Source organism: Apium graveolens, chromosome 6 (assembly GCF_009905375.1).
Source record: "Apium graveolens cultivar Ventura chromosome 6, ASM990537v1, whole genome shotgun sequence".
Classification (NCBI taxonomy): Eukaryota; Viridiplantae; Streptophyta; class Magnoliopsida; order Apiales; family Apiaceae; genus Apium; species Apium graveolens.
The window spans coordinates 226,359,913-226,387,804 of NC_133652.1; the positions used below are offsets into that span (position 1 = coordinate 226,359,913).

The following is a 27,892-nucleotide window of genomic DNA, read 5'->3' on the forward strand; positions in this document are numbered from 1 at the left end:
GAGGCAGCAACTTTGGGACTTTCCTCCTCAGCCACAAAGGCAACTGTCCTTGACTTTCTTCCATTCCTCTTGCTTCTTTGTTCCATCTCAAGTTCATGAGTCTTGAGCATCCCATAAGTTTCATCAAGAGTTGTTTCATCAAGATTATAGTTGTCTCTTATTATTGTGGCATTCAAATCCCATCTTTCAGGAAGAGCTAACAGGAATTTAAGATTTGAATCTTCAATATCATACAAATCATTCAAGAGTTTGACAAATCTGTCATATAAATCAGTTAATGACTCATCAGGCTTTGAGTCAAAGTGCTCATACTCTTGATTGAGTATTGTCTTCCTGTTCTTCTTGATTGAATCAGTTCCCTGACACCTTGTTTCCAAAGCATCCCATATCTCTTTTGCAGTCTTGCATTGAATTACCCTGTTTGACATGACATTATCAATGGCACTATGCAGCAAGTGTCTTACCTTTGCATCCTTTGCAATCGATGAGATATCTTCAGCAGTGTAATCACTTTTCTCCTTTGGTACAGACTTTGCTGGCTGGCCTGCAACTTCCACAGAGAGTTTGGTTGGCATATGTGGTCCTTCATTAATCCTGTCGAGATATTCTGGATCAGTAGCTTCCAGAAATATAGCCATCTTCACTTTTCATATGGAATACTCAGAAGGTCTCAACATGGGAACTCTTATAGTCTCATATCGACTATGGGTTATGGTTTTTGGCGTATCTTCAGTTTTGGTGGGCTTGGTCGGAGTTTCTTCTTCAGACATGATTTTTTTTGGATCTTAAACTGTATGTGTGTTAACAGATAGCTCTAATACCACTTGTTAGGTCACACACACTGTAGAAAGGGGTTGAATACAGTGTTTACTACAATCAAATCGAATATAAGAACTCAAGTAACAGAACACAGATTTTATTCAACACAATAAACTCTGTTACAAAGAACTGTTCTCTCTCAGTAATGAACAAATTATCACGAGAGCTGCTAGGGTTATAATGAATAATAACTTCGATAACGATAACACATATAGTGTAAACCCTATGTCTGTATTTATATACTACACAGTTATAAGATAATGTACTAATTGATATCGAATATAATTCTGCTTCCTAAAATATCAATCAGTTATCTTTTTTTCCAAGTATTCTATTCTTCATAGAATTCTTCCTTCATGCATATCTCTTCTTGTGTTTGTCTTGATCTTCTTTCCTTTCAATTAGCCGTCTGCCTTATCTAAAAGTCTCCTTAAGTCCTGATATTATCTCCTGATAAATTTCTCCTGATAACTTAAGTTCCGATAACTTGAGTTCTGATATCTTAAGTCCTGACTTCAGTATAAGTACTCATTTTCAGTTAAGTACTGATTTGTCCTGTTAAGTAAGATCTGAAAACTTAAACACAAATCATATTAGCCATGACATCACAAATATATCTAACAAAAGGCCTGGCATTGATATCAAGAGACATACTCGTGAGTGATGGATGAAATTACTTTCCGTTTTATATTAGATTTGGCATCTAAAAAAAATTTGGAAACACGTTTTATGGACATCGTTACTATATACCAATATGGTTCACTTGATAGTGAAATTTTTATGAAAATCCCCGAAAGGTTAAAACTGGATGAGTTCAAGAAATCTCGGCATATATACTCCATTAAATTTCAACGACCATTGTATGGACTGAAAAAATCTGGTCGTATGTGGTATAACAGACTTAGTCATTATTTACAAAAGAATGGGTATATTAGTAACCAAATTTCTCCATGTGTTTTTATCAAAAAATCACAATCTGGTTTTGTGATTATTGTTGTATATGTGGATGATTTATCTTGTAGGAACAACTACAGAGGTTGATGAAGCTGTCATATATCTAAAGACAGAGTTTGAAATGAAAGATTTTGGAAGGACAAAATATTTCCTTGGCATACAAGTCGAGCACTTGTCATCGGATATTTTCCTCCACCAATCTACATATACATAAAAGGTTTTGAAGAGATTTTACATGGATAAATCTCATCCATTGACTACTCCAATGGTGGTTAGATCTTTAGAGTCTGATAAAGACCCGTTTCGACCACGAGAAGATGATGAAGAGGTTCTTGATCCTAAAATCCCAAATCTAGGTGTAATTGGCGCACTTATATATCTTGCAAATAATACAAGGCCATATATTGCATTTGCTTTGAATTCCTTGGTTAGATTTAGCTCTGCTCCGATGGACAGACATTGGAATGGGATCAAACATATATTCCGTTATCTTCGTTGAACAACAGACTTTGTATTATTCTTCCCGAAAAACTTAACATCTCAATTGAACGGATATGCAGACGCTGGATATTTATCAAATCCTCATTTTGGCAAATCACAAACTAGGTATGTATTTACATATTGTGGTGCAACCATTTCCTGGAAATTCACGAAGCAAACTACAGTGGCAACCTCAACAAATCACTCGGAACTTATTGCAATTCATGAAGCCAGTAGAGAATGTGTTTGGTTGCGGTCTATGATTAAGAATATTCAAGAATCATGTGGATTATCAGACATCACAAGAATTCTTATTGTCATGTTGAGTACAACACTGCATGCATTGATCAACACAAGGAAGGATATATCAAAGGAGACAGGACGAAATACATTTCACCAAAATTCTTCTACACTAATGAGCTTCAAAAGAATGGTGAAATGATGTTCAACAAATTCGGTCATGTGATAAACTTGTTGATTTATTCACGGAATCATTACCGAAATCAACATTTGGGAAGTTACGACATAACATTGGAATGCGTCGACTCAAGAATTTGTTACAACAAAGTTCAGAGAATGGTTAGTTGATTGTACTATTTTTCTTTCGTCAAAATTTTTATCGCACTGGGTTTTTCTTTGAACAAGATTTTATTTTTCTTTGAACAAGATTTTAACGAGACAATCTATGATCCATGTTAAATGACAATCAAATGAGAATATTATAATTGATTGTAATTTCTAGGTCAATGGTAAAATAGTAAAGCTAGTTTTATGAATAGAAATTTTGATAATGCATTAAATGATTTTGTTCTTCATCTTGGCTATAAATACATGATCTTGCTGAACTTACACAAACCATTTCTAATATATGCTCTCTACCTCCCTCCAATTATCATTCTTTCCCACTCAGATTTAGTATCTCCTTCTAATATTATTAAAACTAGTATATTATAACAACCATATGTTATTAGTAATATTACCTCTTTGAAATATTTGAGGTGCCTCAAAATGTTACTCCTAGTTATGCCATGTAAGTTATACTTTTTTTTGAAATAATCATGTAAGTTATACTTAATAAAAACCAATATGACGTTACCAAACACAGTTATAACAAGGACACAGAAATGTAATATTTGACCATTTTCACAATAATTAGCGATCATCCACTAATGTATTAAGCACAGCTTGTAACTAAAAATGTGTTACAAGAACTGACATGAATTAATATTAGGTATGGCTGGCATTTGGGTAAAGAAACTTTGGCAAAAAGATGTATTTACCATAAGACTCGACCTGTACATGTATAATATGCTTAAATATATATAGATTTTTGTTTTCGCTCAAAGGGCATGATCCTTCAGAGATTTATGGTGGTGATATACGCATACTCATATAATGTAGCTCTTTTTCACTCCCATCCGAGAACGTTTTCTTCTTGGATTAGCACTAAGCATGCAAGAAAAGGCATTTACCAGCTCCGTATCTTCGATGTTCACAAGAATATTCGCTGCCTCTGGTTTAGCAAGGAGAAGTTTGGCCACAAGATATCCTGCAATTGACCAAGTTTGAAAGAGGCGCGCCTGTTTACCAATAAATCTTCCTCTCTTGGTGTCATAATATTCTGGCCACTTATCCCTAGGTAAGCGTCGTTCAGCAATCTTCACTGCATTTTCAGCAATCCCAGGCCTATTCATCTTTATGCATGCTACCGTAAGCTGAAAAAAAAGGACTTGTTAAGCATCTATATTTTTTCTGTTTTGATTCAGCACAATATTCTATGATGTGATTTTAACTAACAAAAAAATGAGAAAACTAACCGACGACTGTAGAATTCATATTTCTCTCGACATCCTAGTTGATCATTTGACTAGTGGCACCAGGTTATATGCAAGTGCACACTTACACAAGGACCTAAAAGTTTTTCGGTATACTATTCAAAATAATAAGCTTTTTCGAGACTCAAGTAGTGAGCAACAAACCAGACCTAGTTATTTTTGTCGTCGGCCATCCTACAAATGCCCTAAAAAATAATCCGTTTAGGACCAGAAAACAGGCGGACCGAATTTCATAATTCCTCTTTTTTATTATAATAACATAAGAAACCAACATAAAGTAGTGCACTGTTATGTTCATTTTATTCTTTACCATATTATGCACTTAGTAGCAAACATTACACCAAAATATTAGGTAGTTTATATATTACATAGAGCTATATCTCACATGACTACGGGCCCGTTTGCCTTCATAAAAAGTGCTAATACTATACTGGTTTTTGTGTATTATGTGATATCTAGTGGTCGCAATATGGCCACAACCATTTATCCACCCTATAGGAAGTAGACAGATGCATTTCTCAAAAACGGGTTGGGCTGTGTATATACCTTTATTTACCCATTCTGGACTTGGTCAGATCTATTATCTAATCCCCAAAGACCTGGATTCCCAGTTTTAATTCTAATTTTTTTGATAAACCTAGAGGTATAACTATACAAATGTGTCATTCGGAATTTCTTCTATATAAAGCTGGAACAAAAAAGATCCCTCTAAATTATAAAATTAAAAATCAGTGACCCTTTAAACAATTATCTTAAACTAACCTGCCAGAGCAAAGTTGGCCAAGAACCACCATTATGATAAGACCAAGGCCTGCATCCAAAAAGAGAAATTCACATTAAAGTGGCAAGAAGGAAGACTGTCAAGGTGATACTAATTACATACTAGAATCAAGAAATAAGTGTCATACGTATTCTTGGGATCACTGCCAGTAACAATTCGCCATTCTTCACCCTCAAGAGCCGGATAACATATCTTCAATGGCATATCAGCAACTAATTCTGCCCATTTGGCTTCTATAAGATCCAATATAGCATGTGACTGTTCGTTTGTGGCAAGACTGCTAATTATTGACCATAAATTTCCCAGAGAAAAGAAGCGAAAGTCCATGTGAGCCGGCTGCAGGTTTCCGATCAAATAGCCTCCTTTATTGGGCATCCACTCAACCAGCCACGGGGGAATCTGATCAGGGTAAATATTGAATTTGTTGACTGCATCATATGAATACTCTTCAGTCTTGTAGCGATAGATTTCATTTAGCTTTTTCATATCAGTCCAATAATACTCCCTGATATGGAACGGTAGTGCAACTAAACGATTGTTAAGTGCTGTAATGAGGTCAGTAGACCCATCCTCAGGAGCAAGCATTTCACGTGCAGAAAGTAAGGCCGAATAGAATAATGCCTGTGAAATCATACAAATCACTTCACTTGAGCATTCATGTTATATTTTATTTAATGTCCTATAAAAATGACAAAAATTAAATTAAAACCAATTGCTCCTCAGAATATGACAAAAACACAACAGTTGCAGAAACATTACATTCAACCTCAAACTACTGGCAGTCTGGCACATTCAATCTCAACTACTCTATGAGATCTGTATGTTCCAAGTCATTTCCTCTTTTATATTTTTCAACTTTCTAAAGTATAAAGTGGGACCCAGAAAAGGTAAATTTCATAATATATTATAATCCTCTAATCCTGTTTCCTTCTTTAGTTGTTTAGTTGACAACACACTTCTGTAGCTCATTTGAGAACGGAGGAAGTATGTACTATGTGAGAAGAAGATAGCACACACATCATCGAGCTCGAGAAGTCGACCTATCTCTTAATTCTAATGAGTGCAGAAGTTATAGATTTACAAGAACTTTTTCATAATGACATTAGAAATCCAATGTTGTGTTTAGTTGAGCACATCATCATTCCTTAGGTCATTTCACTGTTTACATCCATTGTTTCCTTTTCTTTTTTTAGATAAAAAAAGGTCAACGGGGTTATTTGGTTGACGCTGGAGCATTATCCTCAATCTCATTTCATTCCACAAATCAAGCTATACTTCGAAAAAGAATGACCAAAATAGAGAAAGCCACAAATATTACATGGCCCAAAATGGCACACCGAAAAATGTTATGCCATTTTAGCACCCGCATACTGCAACGAAAGACTGGCTTAAATTTCTTGGTGTAAAAGCTTGACCCATTTTAGCACCCTGCAAACTCGAGTAATAGAAAATTGTTTGGTGTAACGCATTCCTAAATGAGTTATAATAATAAAAAATAAATTTTAGGTGCAACGCATTTTCTAAATGCATTACAGTTGCTGGCATTATATCAAACTTGATGAAACACAATGTTTGTTGCTTTTCTTACCACTTATTTTATAACCTTTTAGGTATTTTACCTCCAAATTATGCTAAAAAGGCAGCAACTTATAATTTATTAGTCTCAACTCCTGACACTAGTTTTGCTCCTTCCATCTACCATTTCATATCCTTGACATTCTTAAAAAAGATTTTTCCAAACATTATCACAATATCATCTCCCATCTCCTTCATCCTACCCTTCCGCCTCATTTTTTTGAACCTCCTTTGCATTCTTTTTTATACCAGCGCATTTTAAATTCAAGACTCCCCAGTCCCCGCTAAAAAACGATGAATACATCTTTATGAGAATTATATGGAAACTCCTTTAACTTTTTAAAAATGACAAACTGATTCCCTGGTAGCATTTTATCTACAATAGATGACGTATGGGCACAGTACTATGAACTTCATGATTGTCAAAGTCTAAATTCATAATTTAAAAGTTCGGAAAACTATAAACTTAAATTCATCATATGTGAGCACTGATCAGATGTAGAGTTTTAACTAGACAAACTATATTGATCAGGTAATCATATGTAAATGTTTTGCTATGCAAATTCAGATAATAGGGTGCAGGGGAAAGTGACTAGTTCGAATTGATCCCAGTTTACACACATAATACATGTAAGCTTACAGAGATACTTACAATCCTAGGTTGTTCTATTACCATAAAGTAAAGAAGCAACTTCTACTTTACAAATAAACTGAAATTGAACAAAACTGAAGTCATGTTTCTTCTTCTTGATACAAAAAGAAATGCCTACACCTGTTGGAGATATAGTTATTGAGAAACGGAGTACCTGGATTTCCAACGGATGGCCATGAATTCCCATACGACGGTCTATCATACAAGAACCATCTGTGACCAATAAAGTAGGAAACATATCAAAACCATCAGCAAGACATAACTTTAGAATCATTTTGATTCCAGTCTGCACGTCAACCCTTTCCTGCACAGAACGATCCCCAGAACATTTCCCATATGCACGTAACAATATAATCCACCACAATCCTGTTGCACATATTCTATACCGTCAGTACTGACAACATAAATAAATTAAACTCGTACATTCATATATCTGAACGACACAAAATGATACATTACCAGAATCAACTGGTGCAACGCGACCGATTGCTGCCTCACCAAAGTCGGGATCCAGAACATCCTCTGTTGCAGAATCATCACCCTCAAGCGGAACTGTGCGCACCTTGAAGCTAGCAGGCATCAACCCTTGCCCTGGACTATGGCAATCCATTGTTTTTTCCCAACTCTGGTCAATAGTTAATTAATAACCGGAAATTTTCAGAATTCAAGTAGAAAACAACTATAAATATTAACGGAAAAGAATACAGGTACTTTAAAGTTAAAAGAGAGGTTTTATGGATCTATAGTTTGGAAAAAGATTCAGAAGTTAACCATGATATACAAAATAAATTACAGTAAACATGTCAATATTTTGGATTGTTGATAAAGAAGAAAAAATTTGGAAAAAATAAAATAAACTCCCGATTTAGCCGATTAAGGTTTATTTACACTAGAGACTCAATCCCACAAAGCTGGGATATTTTGCTTATCACTTGAGTATCTCCTCTTGAAAAATTAACTTTGCGAAACATTCATATACTATATTTGAGATTCCGTCAACAGAACTTTATAAGCAGATCTTGCTGCTGAATTACACATAAAGGTCTCAGCTTATTTTGTACCAATTTATTATCAAATGTTGCTGGTTGATCTATTCTGAATTAGCTCAGAGATCTTTTCTGAAATGCACTTTTGCACACTAAAATACGATTTACATTCTCATCGTCCAACTCAACATCTTTTTTATGTAACCGTATATGTCCACCGCTAATTTAACATCCGAAACTCAGAATGCTTATCTAGGCATAGTAAAACAAACTTGAGGATACATAGACGGCTGGAACTTAGTCATACTAATGGTTCCACTTATTTCGGTAATAAATCAAAATGTGCCGCCACCAAATCACTATCATTTTCTTGCACCAACAACCCACTGAGAACAATTAATTTTAACACAGCTCTACTTAATAAATTCTCATTTAGTTAATTTATAAGGTCTATAAATTATAACACATTCCACATAAAAAAGAGAAACAATTTTTCCCTGTCTTGATTGATTCGAGTAGCCATTATCTTAAATATATACATGTTTCTTCATGTTGTTCTTGTGTTTCTTTTCAGATTAACCATAAAGTTTTATTCATGTCCCGATGCTTATGCAGATCATTACTATGGTCTTACAACATTCCAAACTTGTAATAAACATTTTAATCTTCTGTTTCTTTTTGAAATTATTATTAATTGATAAAAAGGGGGAACCTAACATTTTGACAATATTAAATTATATATATAGTGTTCAGAAAGTCTATTGCTGACGATGTAAAGTGGGTCTTAGTTTAATTTATCTTAGAAAACTGAGGAACCTAATCAGGTAATTACAGAACTCGTGGCATGTGATTATAATATTGAATGCCTGCTTTACTAAAAAGCATTAGAATATTACCTGCAACTGAAGTGTATGAAGGATGAAGCTTCGTACAATATCATACTCTCCTTTTAAAAGGAAAGCAAGCCCGGAAGGGACGAAGTCACGTATGAAGACCTGATCATAGTTGGATATACTGGAATCGTTTGGATCATTAGCAGCAATTGTTCCAATAGGATTGCCACAATAATATACCATTGATGCTCGTAATAAGTCCCATGCTTCATCCTCAAAAGAGTCACTGACCCCATTCAATTTACTATTGATTGCCCCAGGTGTCCCTAAATCAATATTGGAAAAGACGGCACCATTTTCATTTTTCAACTGTTGAGCCAATTCAAATTTCGAGATATCTGAATCAATTGCCGTGCCATTGATCCACGTTCTCTTTTCATCCTCATCAGCTGCCGCACTAACACTTTCTGACCGACCACATTTGCAAGTCAGACCCTCCAGACTATATGTTTGTTTCTTCTTAAAACTCATAACATCAACACGAAGATGTGCAAAAATTCTATTGAAATTCTTAGTACTCGATCTCCCCAACAGTGAATACCTACACCCTCTTTCTCTTCTCCATTTGTCTGGCAGCAACAAAGTTGAATTTTCATAGCAGAAATTTCTATGGTACAAGTGAGTCCTCGGCGCAGAAAGAACTTGAAGAAATGCTTCTGGAGTACAACCCATGATAAGGTACAGATAAAGTCAGGGCGTAATTAGATTTATAAGTTGTACCTCTGTAAAACCTGGTTATCAGGAACTTAGGATCAGCATAAACATAAAAGAACTTCCAAACTATTCTAGATTGAGAAATTATATATTCGCACACAACAAGTAACCAGCAGAATTCAGAAAGACAAATAAGTATTGAAGAAGCCATTCAAGCAAACACTAATTAGCTGAATTTCACTGATTACACACGAGTATCAAATCATAATCCCTATCTATTCATATATATGTAAGAAAACAGACAAGTTGCGAGGATGCAGGGATAGCCTAGTGGCCCACATCTCCCTGACCTCATTTTCCCTCTAGTACTTTAAAAAAGGACTTCTAAAATTACCTACAAAAAAAAAGATAAACCAAACCACAACCCTAATCCAAACTTGATTAACAGATGTACATTAACTAACTTCAGAAACCGCATATGCAGTTCTCTTTATCAACTAAACCATTCACTAGATAAAACATAACATATCAATACAAAAATATGAAGTCAAACTTCAAAAATTGTACAATAAACATTAATTTTTAACCCACCATAAACAGACTTATGGGCACCATCAAATTAAACACAAAATGCTCAAAGATTGAAACTTTACACATTTTCACCTCCACAAATTTATCATAACAGTAATTATCTCAAGAAATTACAGAAACGCACAAAAAGGGTCATCACCAAATAACAACATAAGATAATTAAATCTAGAAACCCATGTATAACAAACAATATATATGGCTAAACACAGTTAAAAATATACTTACGAATGAATTACTTGGATCTGCAAAAGCCAATTAAGATGAGGGAAGATAGATATGTATGTTTTTAATTGATTGGATTTGATTTTGTAGGAAAAAATGACAAAAATACCACTTTTTCTAGAGTTTGTTACAAGAATACCACTTTTTCAAGTATATAGCGAAAAATACCACTCTAATACGTATTTCTAAGTTGGGTATCACTAATACGTATATAACAAATGAGTATATTATGTAAAAAATTGTTTAAAAAAAATAATAAAAATATATAAAGGAGATATGCATTTTGGAAATGCGTATCACCCTTTGACTTTTGGTGATACGCATTTTAGAAATGCGTGTCTTTTGTTTTGTTTTTGTTTTTATTTTTTTTACCTAATACCCATTTCTCAAATGCGTATTAGAGTTACCCATTTTATAAATGCGTATTGATGGGTATTTTTGGCCATATACTTGAAAAAGTGGTATTCTTGTTACAATTTTTTTAAAAAAAGGTATTTTTGGCCATTGCTCATTTTGAAGTTGCTTTAGTGCATTGATTGTTTTTATTAGACTCCGTTTGGTATTGCTGTTGCAGACAGTTACAGCTCGGAAACTGTGTTTGTTAAATTTTAGAAGCTGCTGTCTGGAAAAACGTTTTTTGTTGTTGTCGGAAAAAGCTATTTTGGTTTAAAAGTTATTATTAGCAAAAGCATGTCCCCCATGCTTTTGGAAAAAGCTATTTTCAGCTTTTACAAGAATTAACTATCAATTTCACTATCAAACCTTCTCAAAAATATTATTTTTATATATTATATCTCAAAATATGCATAAACTAAAAAAAATTACCAAACAGTCATCTAATTTTTCTGACAGCACTTTTTTCACGAGCGTTTTTTCTCACAGCACAGCGTTTTCAACAGCACTCTCAAACAGAGCCGAAATCTATCTATCTTCATATATCTCATAGAACATAGGGGTTTGGTGAGACATTTTATTCCAACTCATCCAGCCACATCAGAGCCACGTCAGATAGCTTAGGCCACGTAGATTAGCCTTGTATATTTATATACAAAATACAAAACCCATATGCTTTTCATATGTACTCCGTTAGAATTATAGCTTTGATTTATGTGAAGTGTCTTTTTCTATTTGAATTAGCCCATTTACGATGCGGCAATACCCCAACAGTATATATATTGTACATAATATGGCATCTCCTCTCCGAAATCATCCGCCCGCTAACTATGACCCTTCTATTTGTTCTAACGCCACTATTGCATAGAACGTCGACTTATACTTTCTTGGTTGGTACACCTGTCAACGATCTGATTCAGATAAATTTTTATCAATATTGTTCCCTTGTTAATAATTTTATAGTCATAACTTATAACTCATTATTGAATTCTTATTTCTTTTTGTAACTATTTTGATTACATTGGCGACCTGTTCAGTGTTGTGCTGTTTGAAAACATAAAATTGTATGTTTATATTAATAATATGGTTTATGTGTTTGTCTCAGTTAATCGATATTGATCGACTACCATTGGAATACAATTGAAAGATTCATTTGTGCAATTGCTATACTCGCTGAGAGTTGAATCTGAGGTTGGTTTTATTTTCCTCATGTTCATTTACTTCTTTCCGGCTAAAAACTTATCCAAAGTTGTATTTTTAAATACTAAGTTCTAATAATAACTAGATGCTCTGTTATAGTTTCTGTTTTCATTCTCTTACAAGCACAAATCATGTTATTATTGTGGCAGCTAAAGGATTATATATAATTATTTGTATGAACTTTATTAATAATTCACAATTTTCTTCATCCTGTGTCCGCATAAAAATTAACAAATCCCTTTATACACCCTTCAAAAATGGTGTATGTTCTTAAATCACAAAGCAATCAATTGTTATTACAAATTTTGGATAACTTTATTTCTAAAATTGCACCTTAACTTTGATGAGCTTGTGATTCTAAAAGAGCAATTTGTTGTTAAATATTGTAAAGATTTCAACTTGTTACACTTTATGGTTGATATTTATATTAAGGCTGAAGGCTAACATATCTTAAAATTTAAATCCATTTTCAAGTATTATTATGTTGAGACTAAAGGGAATATCAAATTTGATTTAAAGTGGGCTTTTGTGTTTTTCCGGAAACTCCATTTCTTGCGGTTATGTTTGATAAAAATTATGCCTTGCATATCTTTCAAACAACCAGGATAGCAAATGGATTATCGATTACCACAATAACAACAGCTTCAAGATATAAGAATTATGCGTGTGTCTTGGGTTGCTATTGACGTGTTGTTTGCAGCAAGTCAATTCTCTCTTAATTCTATATGTGATGGTCATATATCTAAGACGCGAGAAGCTCTTACTGACTTTTTTCATTTGTGCGAGTGGGTCGTTTGTATTTTCTGTTACAGATTGTGATGTTGACAATGACTTGATTGTTTGCACAACTGAAGATGCATAACAGTTGATTTGTGGTGGCATCCTTTTGATGCCCCCTTAGCACCCACACTGCTATCAACAAAATATTATCAGTGCATTTTCTTGTCTTAATTTGATAATTTGATATCATTGGTAAGTTATACTTGTATCTTTTATGAACTTTAGGCGAGAATCAACTTCTATCCTCCGGTAATTAGAAATAAGTTTCTTTTGCGAAATCATTAATTCTGTTGAGAAAGGTGTCCACTTGGCTGTCAAAATTGAGAAAGTTGTTAAGTTGGCTGTCAAAATTTTAGGGCAGTGATCATTAACTGCACTCGAAAAGGAAATACCATCTCTAACTCGTGAAAGGGTGAATATTAGTAAGAATATTAATCATTCCTGGACACAAACTTATACTTTATAAAACTTGACATGTTGGCGAGCATATATAAAAGCATATATAAAATGTTAAACCATATGAGAAAATTATCTATTTATTTAACAAGCTTAAAAGCAATCTGAAGAAGTAGAAGTACAAACACTTAAATGTACTCTTTCATTCTTTTTTAAATATGAGATTTAGAACATGCTTGTTATTATTTTTTGTGCAACTTTGATTTCCAGGCTTTGGTGGATGGCAACTGAAATAGGGCGTAACACCCGCGATAATGCAGCTGTAGAACAGCCAAGTAGAAAAATATTACTAAATTCATGTTATCTTAACGGGTTCACGACTGCTATCGTTGGATGCAGGAACGGTGAAAACGAGAGCTTAATTAATTGGACAGTAATACTAAGTGTCAGCTTAAAGAGTACGACCCGTTTTGTATTTTAGGGACAACAAACTTAAGTTATCTTATTAAAGCTGGATTGGGATATAACCTATTTTATCTAAATTTTATTTCCTGCAAACTATCATCATGTCACTGTGCAAATCCTCTATATTTTTGGTGTGACTTGTCGTATGCCGCCTCTTGTCTTTATACTGGGAATCTATCATTTCGAGAAACATACAGGTTGAGGATATTTAGCAGCCAAGATTCTTCGATTGGCACTCTTGCAATATGTTTGACCTGATTTTTATGGTGCCTGGATCCACACTTAGCTATGCAATGACCAATTGCTTCACTCCTGTTCTGGCATACACCAATTATGAATGAATTACTTGGTATTTTTCTCTATAATTTTTAATGTACTTGTCCTCTGAAGTTGGGACAGTTAAATAATTAGATTTTATCTCGTCACACCTTTAATTTCTTGCTTAAAATTCGATTTTATACGTCAAGTTACATGATATATAAGTAAGTTTTCTGATTAATTAGTCTCTGATGCGGTGACATCAAAATTTTAAAATGTTATTGTAAAACTTACATAAAGCTCATAAAGGATATGCAATGAGATTTTCAATTTTTATAATGCGAAAAAGGAGTTTTAACCATTTCCACTAACTAGAAATTGATAATTAACTATCTCATAATAGATATTGATTTTCTTGCTGAAGTAAAGTAAAAAGGCTTCATGTTGTGCGTGTGTGTGTAGTTTGCATGTTTTAATGTATTAAGTGAGCAAGGGTTCAATCCAGGTTATGTGTCTTTGCCACTGAGTTATGCCTGATTCTTCTAAGCCTTCATGTTCACCATTGAAGTTCGTCTTAATATCCCATACTTTATTGAAACCGATAGAAGGAATATTTCCATTTGTAAAATATGTTTTTTTTATTATATACTGTAATTATCAAGTGTTAGGCATATTAACTTGAGTTTTTGGAAGAAAAGCTTGCTTGCAACTTGCTTTCTGGAAAATAGTATGTTGCCATGCATTATGTGTGTATGCCTCATGCCCTCATTTTATGTTATAATTCTTCCTGTAAAACTGAATGGTGCTACTGCTACCTTTCTCTAAAACTGAACAGAGTTGTCAAATATAAGTGAGCATAAAAGTAGCAGGGTATTTCTTTTGCTTGTAAATAAATACAACATAGCCCATACGTACAATAAGTTTTGTTGGGCGACATTAATTTTTAGATTACTTATATTATAGGTTATTCACGCTAAAATAAAAATATTGCACTATGTATTATTAGTAATTAAAGTTTCCCTACATGACCTTTCCTTTAGATGTTTATTACATGAAAAATTACTCGATATAAGGTAATTATACTTTTGAATTTTTTCCAATGATGGAAGGATTTGTTGGAAAGAATGAACTTTGTGGTGACCTCACTGAGCCAAATACCAAATGAATTTGTTATATTTATCGCATGCTAACAATGCAACACTACTGGCAAGCCAACTCGAAGTTTGTCAATGAATAACTTGGCAGTGTAAAAGATTTTGCACAGAAGTTGGAAAGGGGGATTTCTTTTGTGAAAAAGAAAACTTTGTCCGGTATATACTCATTTTTTAAACTTATTGTATTTTTACACTCAACTTTGTTTTTAGTTGAATGTCTTAATTTTATAAATGTTGTTGTGCAAGACATGCCTATATCATAATAAGACTAAGTCATATTGACAACCCTAAGATTAGTTGTATTGTAACCTTAATCTGTAATTTATACTTGTAACACTTAATGTCTGTAAAATGTAAATGGAGCAGACTGGAGCATTTTTCCCTAAACAATGTCAAGCCTAAGAATTCTATCTGGAAGAAGATCAAGAAGGTCATGCCTCAGAAGAATTATGAAGAAGCTTGGAGTTGAATAATTCTGTTTGGTGAAAAACATTCTAAGTCAAGATCTCTACAAGTCACAAAATTAGTGTTATAGAGAAGTCATTTGAGAACTCAGAAAGACCTATCGAGAACTCAGGAATTGTCTATCGAGAACTCAGGAAATGCTATTGGAGATATTGATAAGTCAGATACCCATTCGAGAACTCAGAGATATCGACAAGTATACATTCATTAGAGAACTCTGAGTTATTGATAAGCCAAAGTCCATTAGAGAACTTTGAGTTATCGATAAACCAAAATTCACTAGAGAACTCAGAGTTGTCGATAAGTCAAGTCAACAAGAAGCATGGTGAAGATATGATCCTAGTTCAAATCTATGTGGATGATATCATCTTTGGATCTACAAATGAAAAGCTTTGTCAAAGATTCTCTAGGCTAATGCAGTGTAAGTATGAAATGAACATGATGGGAGAATTGAGTTACTTCCTTGGCCTTCAAGTTAGTCAAAGAAGTGATGGTATTTTCATCAGCCAAATCAAATATGTGAATGACTTATTGAAGAAATTTGGTATGGTGGATAGCTGATATTTTTACTAAACCTTTGGATGAAGCAACCTTCACTAGACTTGTGAGTGAAATTGGAATGCTCAATTCTTCATCCTAAGGCAAGAACTCAGCTAATGTGTTGCAGCAGATTAATTTCTAATAAATCAACCTAGTTTGATTTAATTGGAAATTAACTGAAATATGAATTATAAATATTTGAGAATCTCTGTATATTTATTTTTTTTGAAAAAACTCAAATATTAACTTAGAATATTTCAAATTCTAAGTAAACTGCGTAGTTGTTAATTTACATCTTAAATGTGTAAAATTAACACAATGCAGAATAACAGTACTCAAAGGTATAGAGAACTGAGTTCTCGATAAGTCAAAATGACTAACGACAAGTCATTTTAGAGTTCTCGAGTGAGTCCTCGATAAGTCTATTTACAGACTTCTCGAATGATTTCTCGATAAGCTCTATTATGACTTATCGATAAGACCATGTAGAGTTCTCTAATAGTGTTAATTCACAGAGTTCTCGACAAGGATATTTTAAGACTTATCAATAAATCAGAACTAAAATAATTTAATTCAATGAATTATTTTAGACAAATACTTTTGGAAAATCTATTCTGATTTCAATTTGATTCAATTCAAATAAATTAGAATATTTTTTAGTCCATTTTCGGACAAACTGGGCATTTATCAAAGTTCTCGATAAATCATTTCTTAGTTCTCGAAAAGAATTAATAAAATGACTTATCGAATGTACCTTTTTCAAATTCAAAATTACTTCTCGATAAGTTTAATATCAAACGTTTATTTAACTTCTCGATAAGAATTTTACCTTTTCTATAAATACCCAGACTTCTCGATACATACACTGTACTTACACTTTTTCGAGATCTCCAGTGACCTAGCTTTCAAACAAAAGGCGATTTCTCTCTCGTTTTTGCTCCTTTCTCAAAACTTTTTCTTACACACTACTTCTAAACACTAAAATGGCACAAAACATTGTTAGAGCTATCATTCCAGAGAAGGGAACCAACTTTATTGCTTTTCTTGATGCTAACCAAGCCCCTGATAGTTTCAAGGGGTTTGTGAAGTTTCTTTCTGAATCCTATATTGCAGGTACTTTAACTGCAAGTCCTGTGCTGTATTTGGATGTTCTTCATGAATTTTGGACATCAGCTATAACTAGGACAATTGTTCTAGAGAATGTCACTTCTATGGTGGTCACCTGCACAATTGGAGGCCAAGAAATTGAGTTTTTAGCTGCTGATGTGAATACAGCCCTGAGATTGCCAACTGAGAACTATGGAGAGATGCCAACTGTAGATGAGCTGAGTGAATTCATGGACTTCATCAACTACAGTGGCTCAATCAACTTGGCAAGCCTGAATAGGAAAAACCTTAGGAATGAATGGTCCTTTGTGTTTGATACTGTAGTGAGGGCTTTCACCTGCAGAAAAACTGGCTTTGACAACATCTCAAGTGTGGTGCAGAAGCTGGTGTTCTCAATAGCTCATAACAGGCATCTGAATGTTGGGGCTCTAATTCTGGAGGAGCTGGCTACCAGGCTTACTATGCCTTTGAAGAATAGAGGTAAAGAAATCTTTTTGCCAAGGTTTATTATGTCTACTTTAGCTCATAAAGTAAATGACATACATTTGTTAGCTGGTATTGATAGTAGTAGAATTGGCAATTGTAAGCAAGTGTCCAAAATAATATTTGGCTCACTTACTACAAAGAATAAGGTGAGTGTAAGTCTTAGAATCACTCCATTTATGTTGGAGAGATTCAGGACTTATCCTTACCCTATGCCAGATATGAGGGCTCCTCACTTTGCTAGTTCAGCTATGGTTCCTGAGCCTGTGGAAGTACAAACACAGGCACACCAACAGGGACCTTCTAAAGCTGCAGCCCCTTATTCTAAACCACTAGATGTAATCAAACCGGCCTCTTTAGTCTCTCAAAAGACTGAAGTGAGTAAAAAGAAGACAAAGGAACCAACCCTTGCTGTTGTAAATGAGAGTGAAACATTTCAAAGTGAACCAGAGTCACCCTTGGTCAATAGACCAAAGAAGAGTAAGATACCTAAGTTGACCACTCAAAACACCTCTATGTCCTCCCAAAAGGGCACATTTGAACAAATGGGGAGTAAACAGTTACTAGATGCATCCTCTCAACAGGATGTATCTATTGAAAAGAGTATTCACCCCAATGCACCCTGTACCGAGTCAGCACAACCTGCACCTAGAGTGTATGGTAGAAGAAATAAGGATGGCACACACATTGAGGGCACATCATTTGAAGCTCCCTCATCCATTCAGGGGGAGCTGCCAACACTCACAACTGAGCAAACTTCTCTAATCTCTCAAATTTCTTCATCATATAGAGCACTTGAATCTGATTCTCAAGTGCACCAACACTCAAGTGACATGGTTCATGAAACTGTGAACACCACCCAGAACCAACATCTAGATGGTGAGAGGCTACTAGCTGGGGTAGACCTTGATGACACCATCAAAAATATGGGGGTTTCATCAGTTTTTACTGAAGACCCCATGGTCACTCTTGCACCTTCATGTGCACAATCATCTTCACAGATGAATAGGTTTGAGGGTAGTACTCTTGAGGGAGAGTTATCTAAATCCTCTCCAATTCAATTGGAGGTTCCTCTAGAAGGAACAACTCCCCTCAAAACCCTAGCTGAAATTGCCTTGGCAGTTGAAGCTAGGAGATGCAAGTTCATCACATTTATGTGATAGTGCTCTGCAAGGTGCACAAAGGTTTGATGCTGGTGTACATGACAGTAACCCAGTCAAATTCTCTTCAATTCCAATAGAGGTTCCCACTACATGTGGTGAACAACAAACTGTCAAAACCACAGATTTATCTGTGAGTCAAACTGTGACTTCAGTCACAGGTGGTAATCTGGACATTTCTCAATAGCCATCCACATCTCAATCCAGCCAACCACATGTCATGGCTCAATGGCTACAAGATATAGAAGCTCAGCCTTCTACAGTAGATGACATATTGGTAGATCAAATCTCAGGCTTGGCCAATCTCTCTCAGCAATTTCTCACTTCAGACATGGGGAATCAGGACTATTAAGCTATACTGTTATGCTTCAATGAAGAAGTTGAACAACAGAAGGAGAAGATAGTAGATGAGGCTGAAGAGGATGGCAATGTAGGTGCCTGGTTGTCTGATAAACATGTGGCAGAAATGGATGGAGTTTTGGCTAGATTCAGGAGGGAGTACATAACTATCATGGGAAACAATGTTAAATCTCTCACTCCTCCTAAAGTCTATGATGCCATCATGGATGTGCACAAAGCTCAACTCAAGGCTTTCCATCTCTTTGGAAAGGCCCTTGAAGTAAAATTGACTGGACATGAAGATAAAATCAGGAAGCTGATCAAGGAAAAGATGGATGACATTGTGCCTTCTCAAAAGGACATCAAGAATAAATTCCAGTCTTTCACTGAGCAAATGTTAAGGATGAATCTGGCCTCCATGGAGAAGGAAATGTTAAATATGAAGAGTTCTTTCAAGGCCCTGTGTGAACAAGTTCAAGCTCATATCACAAATTCAAATGATACCAGGGTCAAGCTAAATCAAATGCATACTCCTAGGTATGCGCCTTCATTTCTTATCATGGAGGGTGTCAGAAAAGCTGTTGATGAACACTTTGGGTCCTTCTCAGCAATAACAGTCACCACTACCTCTACTCCTCAAATAAAAGAACTTCAAGATCAAATTTCTTCACTTCAAGCTTCCAACTCAGATTTATCTTCACAAGTCAGAGCTCTAACCACATTGGTTGAGAGTCAACAGCATGATATTCAGGCCCTAGTGGAGTCCCATAAGCATTTATAAATGCAGAATACAATTACTTTGGGAGCCATTATGGGAAAACTCAACATACCACTGCCAGCATTGCCTGAAGTTGTAAGTCCTGAGATTCCTACTCCCCTACTCATGCCTGTCACCAAGACTAAGGGGGAGATAGATACAATGCTAGCACAATCAAAACTCAAAAGTCAAGTACAAGGTCTAGAACAAGAGAGGCTCCTTATGGCTGCCCAAGGTCCAAGAATGACACAAGAGTTTGACAATTTGCTCACTGGACTAAGGAACTCTCTCAACAACAACTTCTTCACTTACAAAATGACCTTGGAAAAGACTATCAATTACATCAGGGTGTTGCAGATCCCAGTCAAGGACCAGTTTTTAAAGAAAAGGATAGTGATCAATCTTAATGATTCTGGTGTAGACAGATGTATACAAGTCAATATCAATTATCTAATTTCTAGAAGAGCATCTGAGGTGGATATTTTGATTAACAAGGTCAGGATAATCACCAATGAAGAGAAAATGCTACTAGCAGAGTTGAAGAAGGCTCATGAAGCTGCATTCCCAGAAGCCTATCTACATCCAAGCAAAGGGGTGCACTATATCTGCTCTACAACCAAGCAACTGAAACATTTCCAAGTACCTAAAAACTGTGTCATGGCCAACAGAAGACTGATAATGGTGCTTGAGTCTGGGCTGAAAAGTAAGAAATTGAAGACTAGTGAAGATAAAGCTATGATCAAGATTCTGAGGAGATACATTGATAACCCTGAAGCCAATTTGCCTAAAACTCAAATCAACAAAGATGACTTGGGTGATGATGAGCAGAAGAAAGATGGTCAAAACCCTTCTGGCTCAAACTCAAGTCAATCTGGCAAGGCAATTGGTGGAAAAAGTGATAGTGAGAAAGAGAAGGAGAAGAATAGTGGATCTGAGACTCAAAGGAGGGTGGAAGAAGACAAAGACAAAAGAATGATACCTCACAACCCCTCCAAACCCTAAATATCCAAATACCAATTGCTAAACCTTCACATTCAACCTCATCAAAAACTGCTCAACCTCAAACCTCTAAGTCTAAATATTTCTACAAGCTCACTGCAAACTCTCTCATCAAAACTCAAATCACTCACAGCCATACTTCTCTAAAAAGACTCAAAAATGTACCTTCATTCAAGCCACCCCATAAAACACACTTCAAAATAGTTGGAATAGGTCCAAAAGGAGCCAAGGTCAAGAGAAGATTCAGAAGATAAAGAAGACAAAGAAGAAGACAACTGATAGCTGAATTTCTCAATGATCATGGATTTGGTGAAAAGGCCATCTGGAACAGATATGATCAAGATGATTTCCAACCTCTAAATGTTGTTGATTCAAATGAAGACTACTTCCAACAGATAGCTGAAAGAATGGTCAGAGTTTGGGTTGTTAACATCAAAGAAGTTAGAATCTACTACAGTGATGGGTCCTTTGAACAGCTTGGAAATAGACTAATGGATTCTCACTCAATTATTGAACTGAAAAGGGTGCTAAGCTTGATGAATGGTAAAGATTCAGCCACTAAGGCATGGAGGACAGTATTGGCAGTGTTTATGGTTAACAGAGAGGAGATGAGAGATGAGCAGAGAGATTTGCTAGCTGAAAAGAGGAGAAAGTATGAGCATGACATTGATGAGTATATTAGAAGATCAGAAGAGTTGAAGGCAGCATGTAAGAGCAGAATATCAAAGGATGGAAGATTTCTGAATGTAAAAGCTAGCTCTTTGTCAAGATACATGATAGGGATGTTAGCTAGTTATCCTAAGCCAGATTTGCTGAAACTAATGGAGGCTCTAACTGACACCCCCATCCTAGAAGAATTAGAAATACTTGTACAGATTAAGAACATAATTGAGAAAGGATCAGAAAGCTCAGTCTTTACTAAATTATTGTAAACTATCAAATGTTCAATGTACAAGTGTTGTATCAGCTTTTGTATTGTTTTATTTTCATTCTTTAACTTGGGGTTAGTCTTGTTAACAGGCATGAATTTGTGATAAGCAATCTTCTCACAAATTGGGGGAGATTGTTATGCAAGACATGCCTGTATCATAAAAAGACTAAGTCATATTGACAACCCTAAGATTAGTTGTATTGTAACCTTAATCTATAATTTATACTTGTAACACTTAATGTCTGTAAAATGTAAATGGAGCAGACTGGAGTATTTTTCCCTAAATACTGTCAAGCCTAAGAATTCTATCTGGAAGAAGATCAAGAAGGTCATGCCTCAGAAGAATTATGAAGAAGCTTGGAGTTGAATAATTCTGTTTGGTGAAAAACATTCTAAGTCAAGATCTCTACAAGTCACATAATTAGTGTTATAGAAAAGTCATTCGAGAACTCAGAAAGACCTATCGAGAACTCAGGAATTGTCTATCGAGAACTCAGGAAATGCTATTGGAGATATCGATAAGTCAGATACCCATTCGAGAACTCAGAGATATCGACAAGTATACATTCATTAGAGAACTCTGAGTTATCGATAAGCCAAAGTCCATTAGAGAACTTTGAGTTATCGATAAACCAAAATTCACTAGAGAACTCAGAGTTGTTGATAAGTCAAGTCAATAATGAAGTTTCATAGATATCAACAAGCCAATATGCCTATCGAGATGTCGAGTTCTCTACAGCTTAATTGGAGATCTCGAAGTGAAGAAATTTCTCTAAGTATAGAATTGCAGAACAGTTCAATATCCAAGGTTGCAAATCAACAAACAATTCACACAGCTGGATTGACAAGTCTACAAAAAGCAGCTTGAGAGATGTGCAAGATTAATGGTGAAGATTAACTGACAAAGGAGGATCAACCAATAACCGTGGATGAAGATATGTTAATCTAGATATGGAAATCTCACTTTTCCCTTAAATAGAAGTGATTAGTGACAGGTTAGAAAAGTGATTAGCACTTCTTATTGTTCACTGTGTAAACCAAAGTTAACTATCATATAAAGTTAACTGAGGTCCTTTGTTTAAAGGAGGATTGAATAGATTAGAAATTGTATTCTCTCTCAAGAAAGAAGCTAAGTTCTAAACCAAGAACTTAGAGATTTTGTAGCAAAACACTGTTTGATTTTAATATAAAATAAAGTGAGTTTTGAAGATCTTTGTTTTACATATTTGCATTGTTATTTATGTTTAACATCTATTCTACAAAATCATTGATAACAACCAACTGCTAAACCCAAAGTCGATCAAAAAGTAAATATTTAAGCCAAAACACATTCACCCCCCCTGTGTTGTATTCATATCTAACAAATGTATATGGCATCCGTTTGTTTTTCTAAGATATTCGCTTCTATTTGATTCGCTTGCACTCAATTATGAGGAAAATTTGTCACTAATACCTTGTAACATGCAGATTTACCTTAGTTTAAGTTGTAACTATTTTTCTTATTGATTTGAATGAAGACCTGCGAATACAGAACCATTTACAAGTATACAAGCAAAAATTGTGATTTTACACAAATAAATGCAAACCAATATGAATTACTATTGTACCCGTGCCTTACACGGGTTTTAGAGCTAGTGTACCAGTAACCATTGTCATTGGTATGTGTATAGATCACGTGTACAATCAGGACACTTCTATTTACTTCTATAGAGTTAAGTTGGAGTATCTAATGGTTTTCAATTAAATCTTTTATAAATATTACACACTTATATTTGTTTACCAATTACTTTCTACATATTAGAAAATCATGGGAATGTTTTTGGGCTTTTTGTTTAAAGAATTAGAATAATATACTCATATGGTTTAGGTGCTACAGTTGTCAAATTAAGGCTCCTTTAGTTTTCCCCCATATGCATGTCATAAGAGTTCATATAGATGAATTAGATGGGTTAAATGCCACTTGAATTTAAGGTGATAAGGAAGCTTATAATAGTTATGCACTGAAAAATGAGGTAATTTCATTGTTAATATGTTATGCCTAATTATGATTATAGTCATTTTTCTATTTCTGATTGTTGCGGCATAAATTCAGCCTTCAGGATCTAGTCTTGATTTTAGTGATATTCTAAACAAGCTAGCAGGATGTGATCTCCCGTTAGTTGGTTTGGAGCAGAGTACATGAGGAACACATGATTGCAAGGGAAATACTGGGAGGCCGGAGAACATGAATTTTGTCCCATGTTGTCAAGAGTTTAATGAACTAACAGAAAGAAAGAACACATGATTTTAAGGGACATACTAGATCCTGGTAATATGGAAAAGTAGTTGAAGATCAAGGTTCTGTAGAGCTGTTGAAAATTCATGATATCATTTTTGAAGATGACCTTGATGATGAAGATGTTCGACTTGGTCAGATGGTCTAGGGAAAGAATTCTAATGACATGATTATGAAGTCGGGTGTTTTTTTTTTGCTCAATAAAGTCGGGTGTTTTGCTATCATGTAGTCATTTTCTCATATATTTTTTTTGGTTCTGTAACCTTCTGTGATGTTTAAGTTTTAGTTGTAAGGTGGTATATACTACTTGAACAGATATAAGTATTCTAGATTATCTAATCTTTCAATGTTCTAAATATTGATTATCACATGTAGGTTTTAAGCGGCATGAATAGTTAACGCTACCTGATTATTGATAACTTCCGTATTTGTGTCATTTTTATATATAGTAGGAGGAAAAAGTCAAAAATCAGTATAAATAATATTCTTACTTATGAGAGATTTAGGTACAATTTAAAGATTTTTGTTAATCGTATGAATAAACCTCATTTTCTTTATAAAAATGATATTTTTTATAAAATTTTACTTTTTCTTTATTGTCTTGATTCAAATAATGACTAATTTTTATGTGTTTTTATATATTTGAAACAAATGTAAGTGCTCATCCATATATATGTATATATATATTCAAATATTCACAAATTTAATAATTTTCTTCATAGTATATTATTAATGGGTTTATTCCAACAATATTCACAAATTTAATAATTTTTAGTCCACTAATTTAGAAAAAAATTAATTGTTTTATGTATGAGATATTATTCTTTTATTTTTTCCATTTTTAAAGTGTCACAATCCGTGAACTTGAGTCTACTAAAAAGCTAGGTATACTATTTTCCATGCATACGACTATATGATTTTTTTCCTTAATATTTTAAAATTGAGATTCCTATTTTTCTGGAAGAACTTTGTTTTAGTTTTGTTTATTATCACTTCTATACATTCACTTATTTCTGAATACAATTTGTGTGTGCATATATTTATACATTCATATAAATCAAATTTATGGATGTTAATTCTTAGAAAAGTAAGTGTTATTTTTATTTTATAGTATGTATAGTATATGCTTCCTACTTATTAATTTGATTTTTAGTAGTAATATGAAAATAAATTTGAAATCTTTTTTAAAATATAGCACTATAATTTTAGCAAAAAAATGTTGGGTTTCGAACACATAAACGCAACGAAAATAGTAAATAAAACGTGAAAAATTAGAGTTTTCGAAACCTACCACAAGATCCATGCAAAAAATAGATATTTAATTCGTAGATCAAATTGTTTACCTTAAGAAGTTTTACGATTATGGTTGTCAAAAGGAGATCCTAGATTTAACCGAACACCACGTATCCCGCCTTAACGATTTACGCCGTAGAGGTATCCACACGAAAGCTGGTACGGAGGATGCGTGTACTAGCACCAAGAACGGACATGTTTTCCTCTCTCTCACTCTGTCACCTTTAGCTGCAAGGGTTTTATGTTTTTATCTAATAAAACCGTAACCCTAATTATAGCCTTAAGGATGTTTATACAGAGAGGCCAAAAACTGTCCTAACCCTAATCCAAGTTAGAGTTTATTAAAATCTGAAATTCTATTTATTTAATAATTAAGTTTAACTCAATTACTGAATAACAACTGAATTTCGGATTTAATAATATACAAATTTAAAATTCATTTATCCCATTAATTAAGTCCAACTTAATTAATAATAAATAATTCAAATTTCCTTTTTAATTCAAATACGAATATGAATTAAATATTCCTCCATGCTTTCTTTGTGCGACCCTATAGGTTATTATTACGTTGGTAATAATTTAAATATCTCATATTTAAATTATAAACAATGAGTGGCATCTAGTAATACATCATTGCTACCCAAGTAATAATAACTAAATCGGTGATCGATTAAACCTTTCGTGAATAATATACAATGTAATATAATCCCTTTAACCAAATATTATAGATTAAACTAGAGTCATGTAATGTGTCATGCTCATCATAGTTTAATCCAAGTTTCCTTGATCAATGAGTAGACTATCATATCAAATCAACATTTGAGCGTGACCACGCATTTCATAGTCTAGCTCACACAAGAGGCCAATAATATCACTCCTAAAATAAGAGGGTTAAATCACATCTAGATCAATTATATTTCTCATACAATTCATAATATACCCAATGTCCACTTTTATCATTACCTGGTCAATGATAACTTTTAATGGAATCAATGTATATTAATTCTCGTATAGAAATATAATGACTTCAGGTCTAAGGACCATTATATTAATATCACTTTGAGAATTACTTATGACACAACAGACATGTAGAATCTCACATTGGGTTTCTCCAGCACCATGTACATATACATCTGCCTGTGTTTTTTACTTCAGTATCACTATACCTATGATCAATGAGATGTGATCATCAGTCAACAAACACATCAGTCTTAATGCATTATTATTGACCCTTAATAATAATACTCGATTAGGGACCTTTAGGATATTGATACTATTATCATAATCTCATTTCTAAGTCACGTACTTAGAGATATAGAATTGCATATCATATTCCAATGATATTTATTAATCTAACATTTATATCGCAGTAAATTAAGAATTAATAAACTATAAAGGGAATAATCAATATAACATAATTGTTAGATATATTTGATAATATCATGGCTAATATGTTTTATGTTTAGCTTTCAGATCTTACGTGAACAGGATAAATCAGTACTTAACTGTTGATCAGTACTTATACTGAAAGTCAGGACTTAAGGATATCAGTACTTATATTATCAAGAGATAATCATCAGAAGATAGATATCAGAACTTAAGTGCTGAAGGACAATCAGATAAGGACAGTAGCTGATTAAAGGAAAGAAGATCGAGATAAACATAAGAAGAGATATGCATGAAGAAGGAATTCCGTGAAGAAAGGAATACTTGGAAGAAAAGATATCTGATTGATATAGTTTAGGAAGCAGAATTATATTCCATATCAATTAGCGATTATCTTGTAACTGTGTAGTATATAAACACAGACATAGGGTTTACACTATATGTGTTATCATTATTAGAAAAGATTATTCATTGTAACCCTTGCAGCTCTCGTGATATTTGTTCATCACTGAGAGGTAACAGTTCCATACTGTAACAGAGTTTATTGTTTCAATAAAGTTTGTTTTCTGTTACTTAAGTTCTTAAAGTTCGATTTGAGTGTACTATACACTGTATTCACCCCCTCTACAGTGTGTGTGTGACCTAACAATTGGTATCAGAGCCTATCTGTTAACATACATACAGTTAAAGATCCAAACACAATCATGTTGGACACAGAAACTCCAACTAAGCCTACCACAACTGAGGAACCACCAAACACACAAATTCAGAGTCGGTATGAGACCATCAGAGTCCCCATACTGAGACCATCTGAATATCCCATATGGAAGGTAAGGATTACCATGTTCCTGGAAGCAACAGATCCAGAATACCTGGATAGAATCAAGGAAGGTCCTCACAAACCAACCAAACTCGCAGTTGCAGTTGCAGGTGAAGCAGCAAAGACCGTACCAAAGGAGAAGAGTGATTATACTGTTGAGGACATAGCATCAATTGCTAAGGATGCTAAGGTACGACACTTGTTGCATAGTGCCATTGATAATGTAATGTCAAACAGGGTAATCAACTG

General features: G+C 34.2%; 1 protein-coding gene across 2 annotated transcripts; it reads right to left on the bottom strand.

Annotated features, from left to right (window-relative positions):
* Positions 1-3,368: 3,368 nt before the first annotated feature.
* Positions 3,369-10,565, bottom strand: LOC141666787 (alkaline/neutral invertase E, chloroplastic-like). 2 transcript variants are annotated; one of them, XM_074472972.1, is made up of 7 exons: positions 10,446-10,565; positions 8,979-9,706; positions 7,556-7,721; positions 7,251-7,462; positions 4,997-5,490; positions 4,851-4,899; positions 3,369-3,968 (listed from the first exon to the last, which is right to left on the bottom strand). In XM_074472972.1, the coding sequence occupies exons 2-7, from the start codon at positions 9,645-9,647 to the stop codon at positions 3,642-3,644; spliced, it is 1,917 nt and encodes a 638-aa protein (XP_074329073.1). In that variant the 5' UTR covers positions 9,648-9,706; positions 10,446-10,565; the 3' UTR covers positions 3,369-3,641. The 2 variants fall into 2 exon arrangements, with proteins under 2 accessions (XP_074329073.1, XP_074329074.1); XM_074472973.1 differs by lacking the exon at positions 10,446-10,565 and adding an exon at positions 10,221-10,358.
* Between the last annotated feature and the right edge of the window lie 17,327 nt (positions 10,566-27,892).

Bases quoted from the DNA above. Each gene is read 5' to 3' on its own strand.
- LOC141666787 (XM_074472972.1), bottom strand. From the start codon at position 9,647: ATGGGTTGTACTCCAGAAGCATTTCTTCAAGTTCTTTCTGCGCCGAGG. The intron at 5,491-7,250 runs GTACTCCGTTTC...ATGATTTCACAG, and splicing joins GCCATCCGTTGGAAATCCAG to GCATTATTCTATTCGGCCTT. The intron at 4,900-4,996 runs GTATGACACTTA...TTTTGGATGCAG, and splicing joins GGCAGTGATCCCAAGAATAC to GCCTTGGTCTTATCATAATG.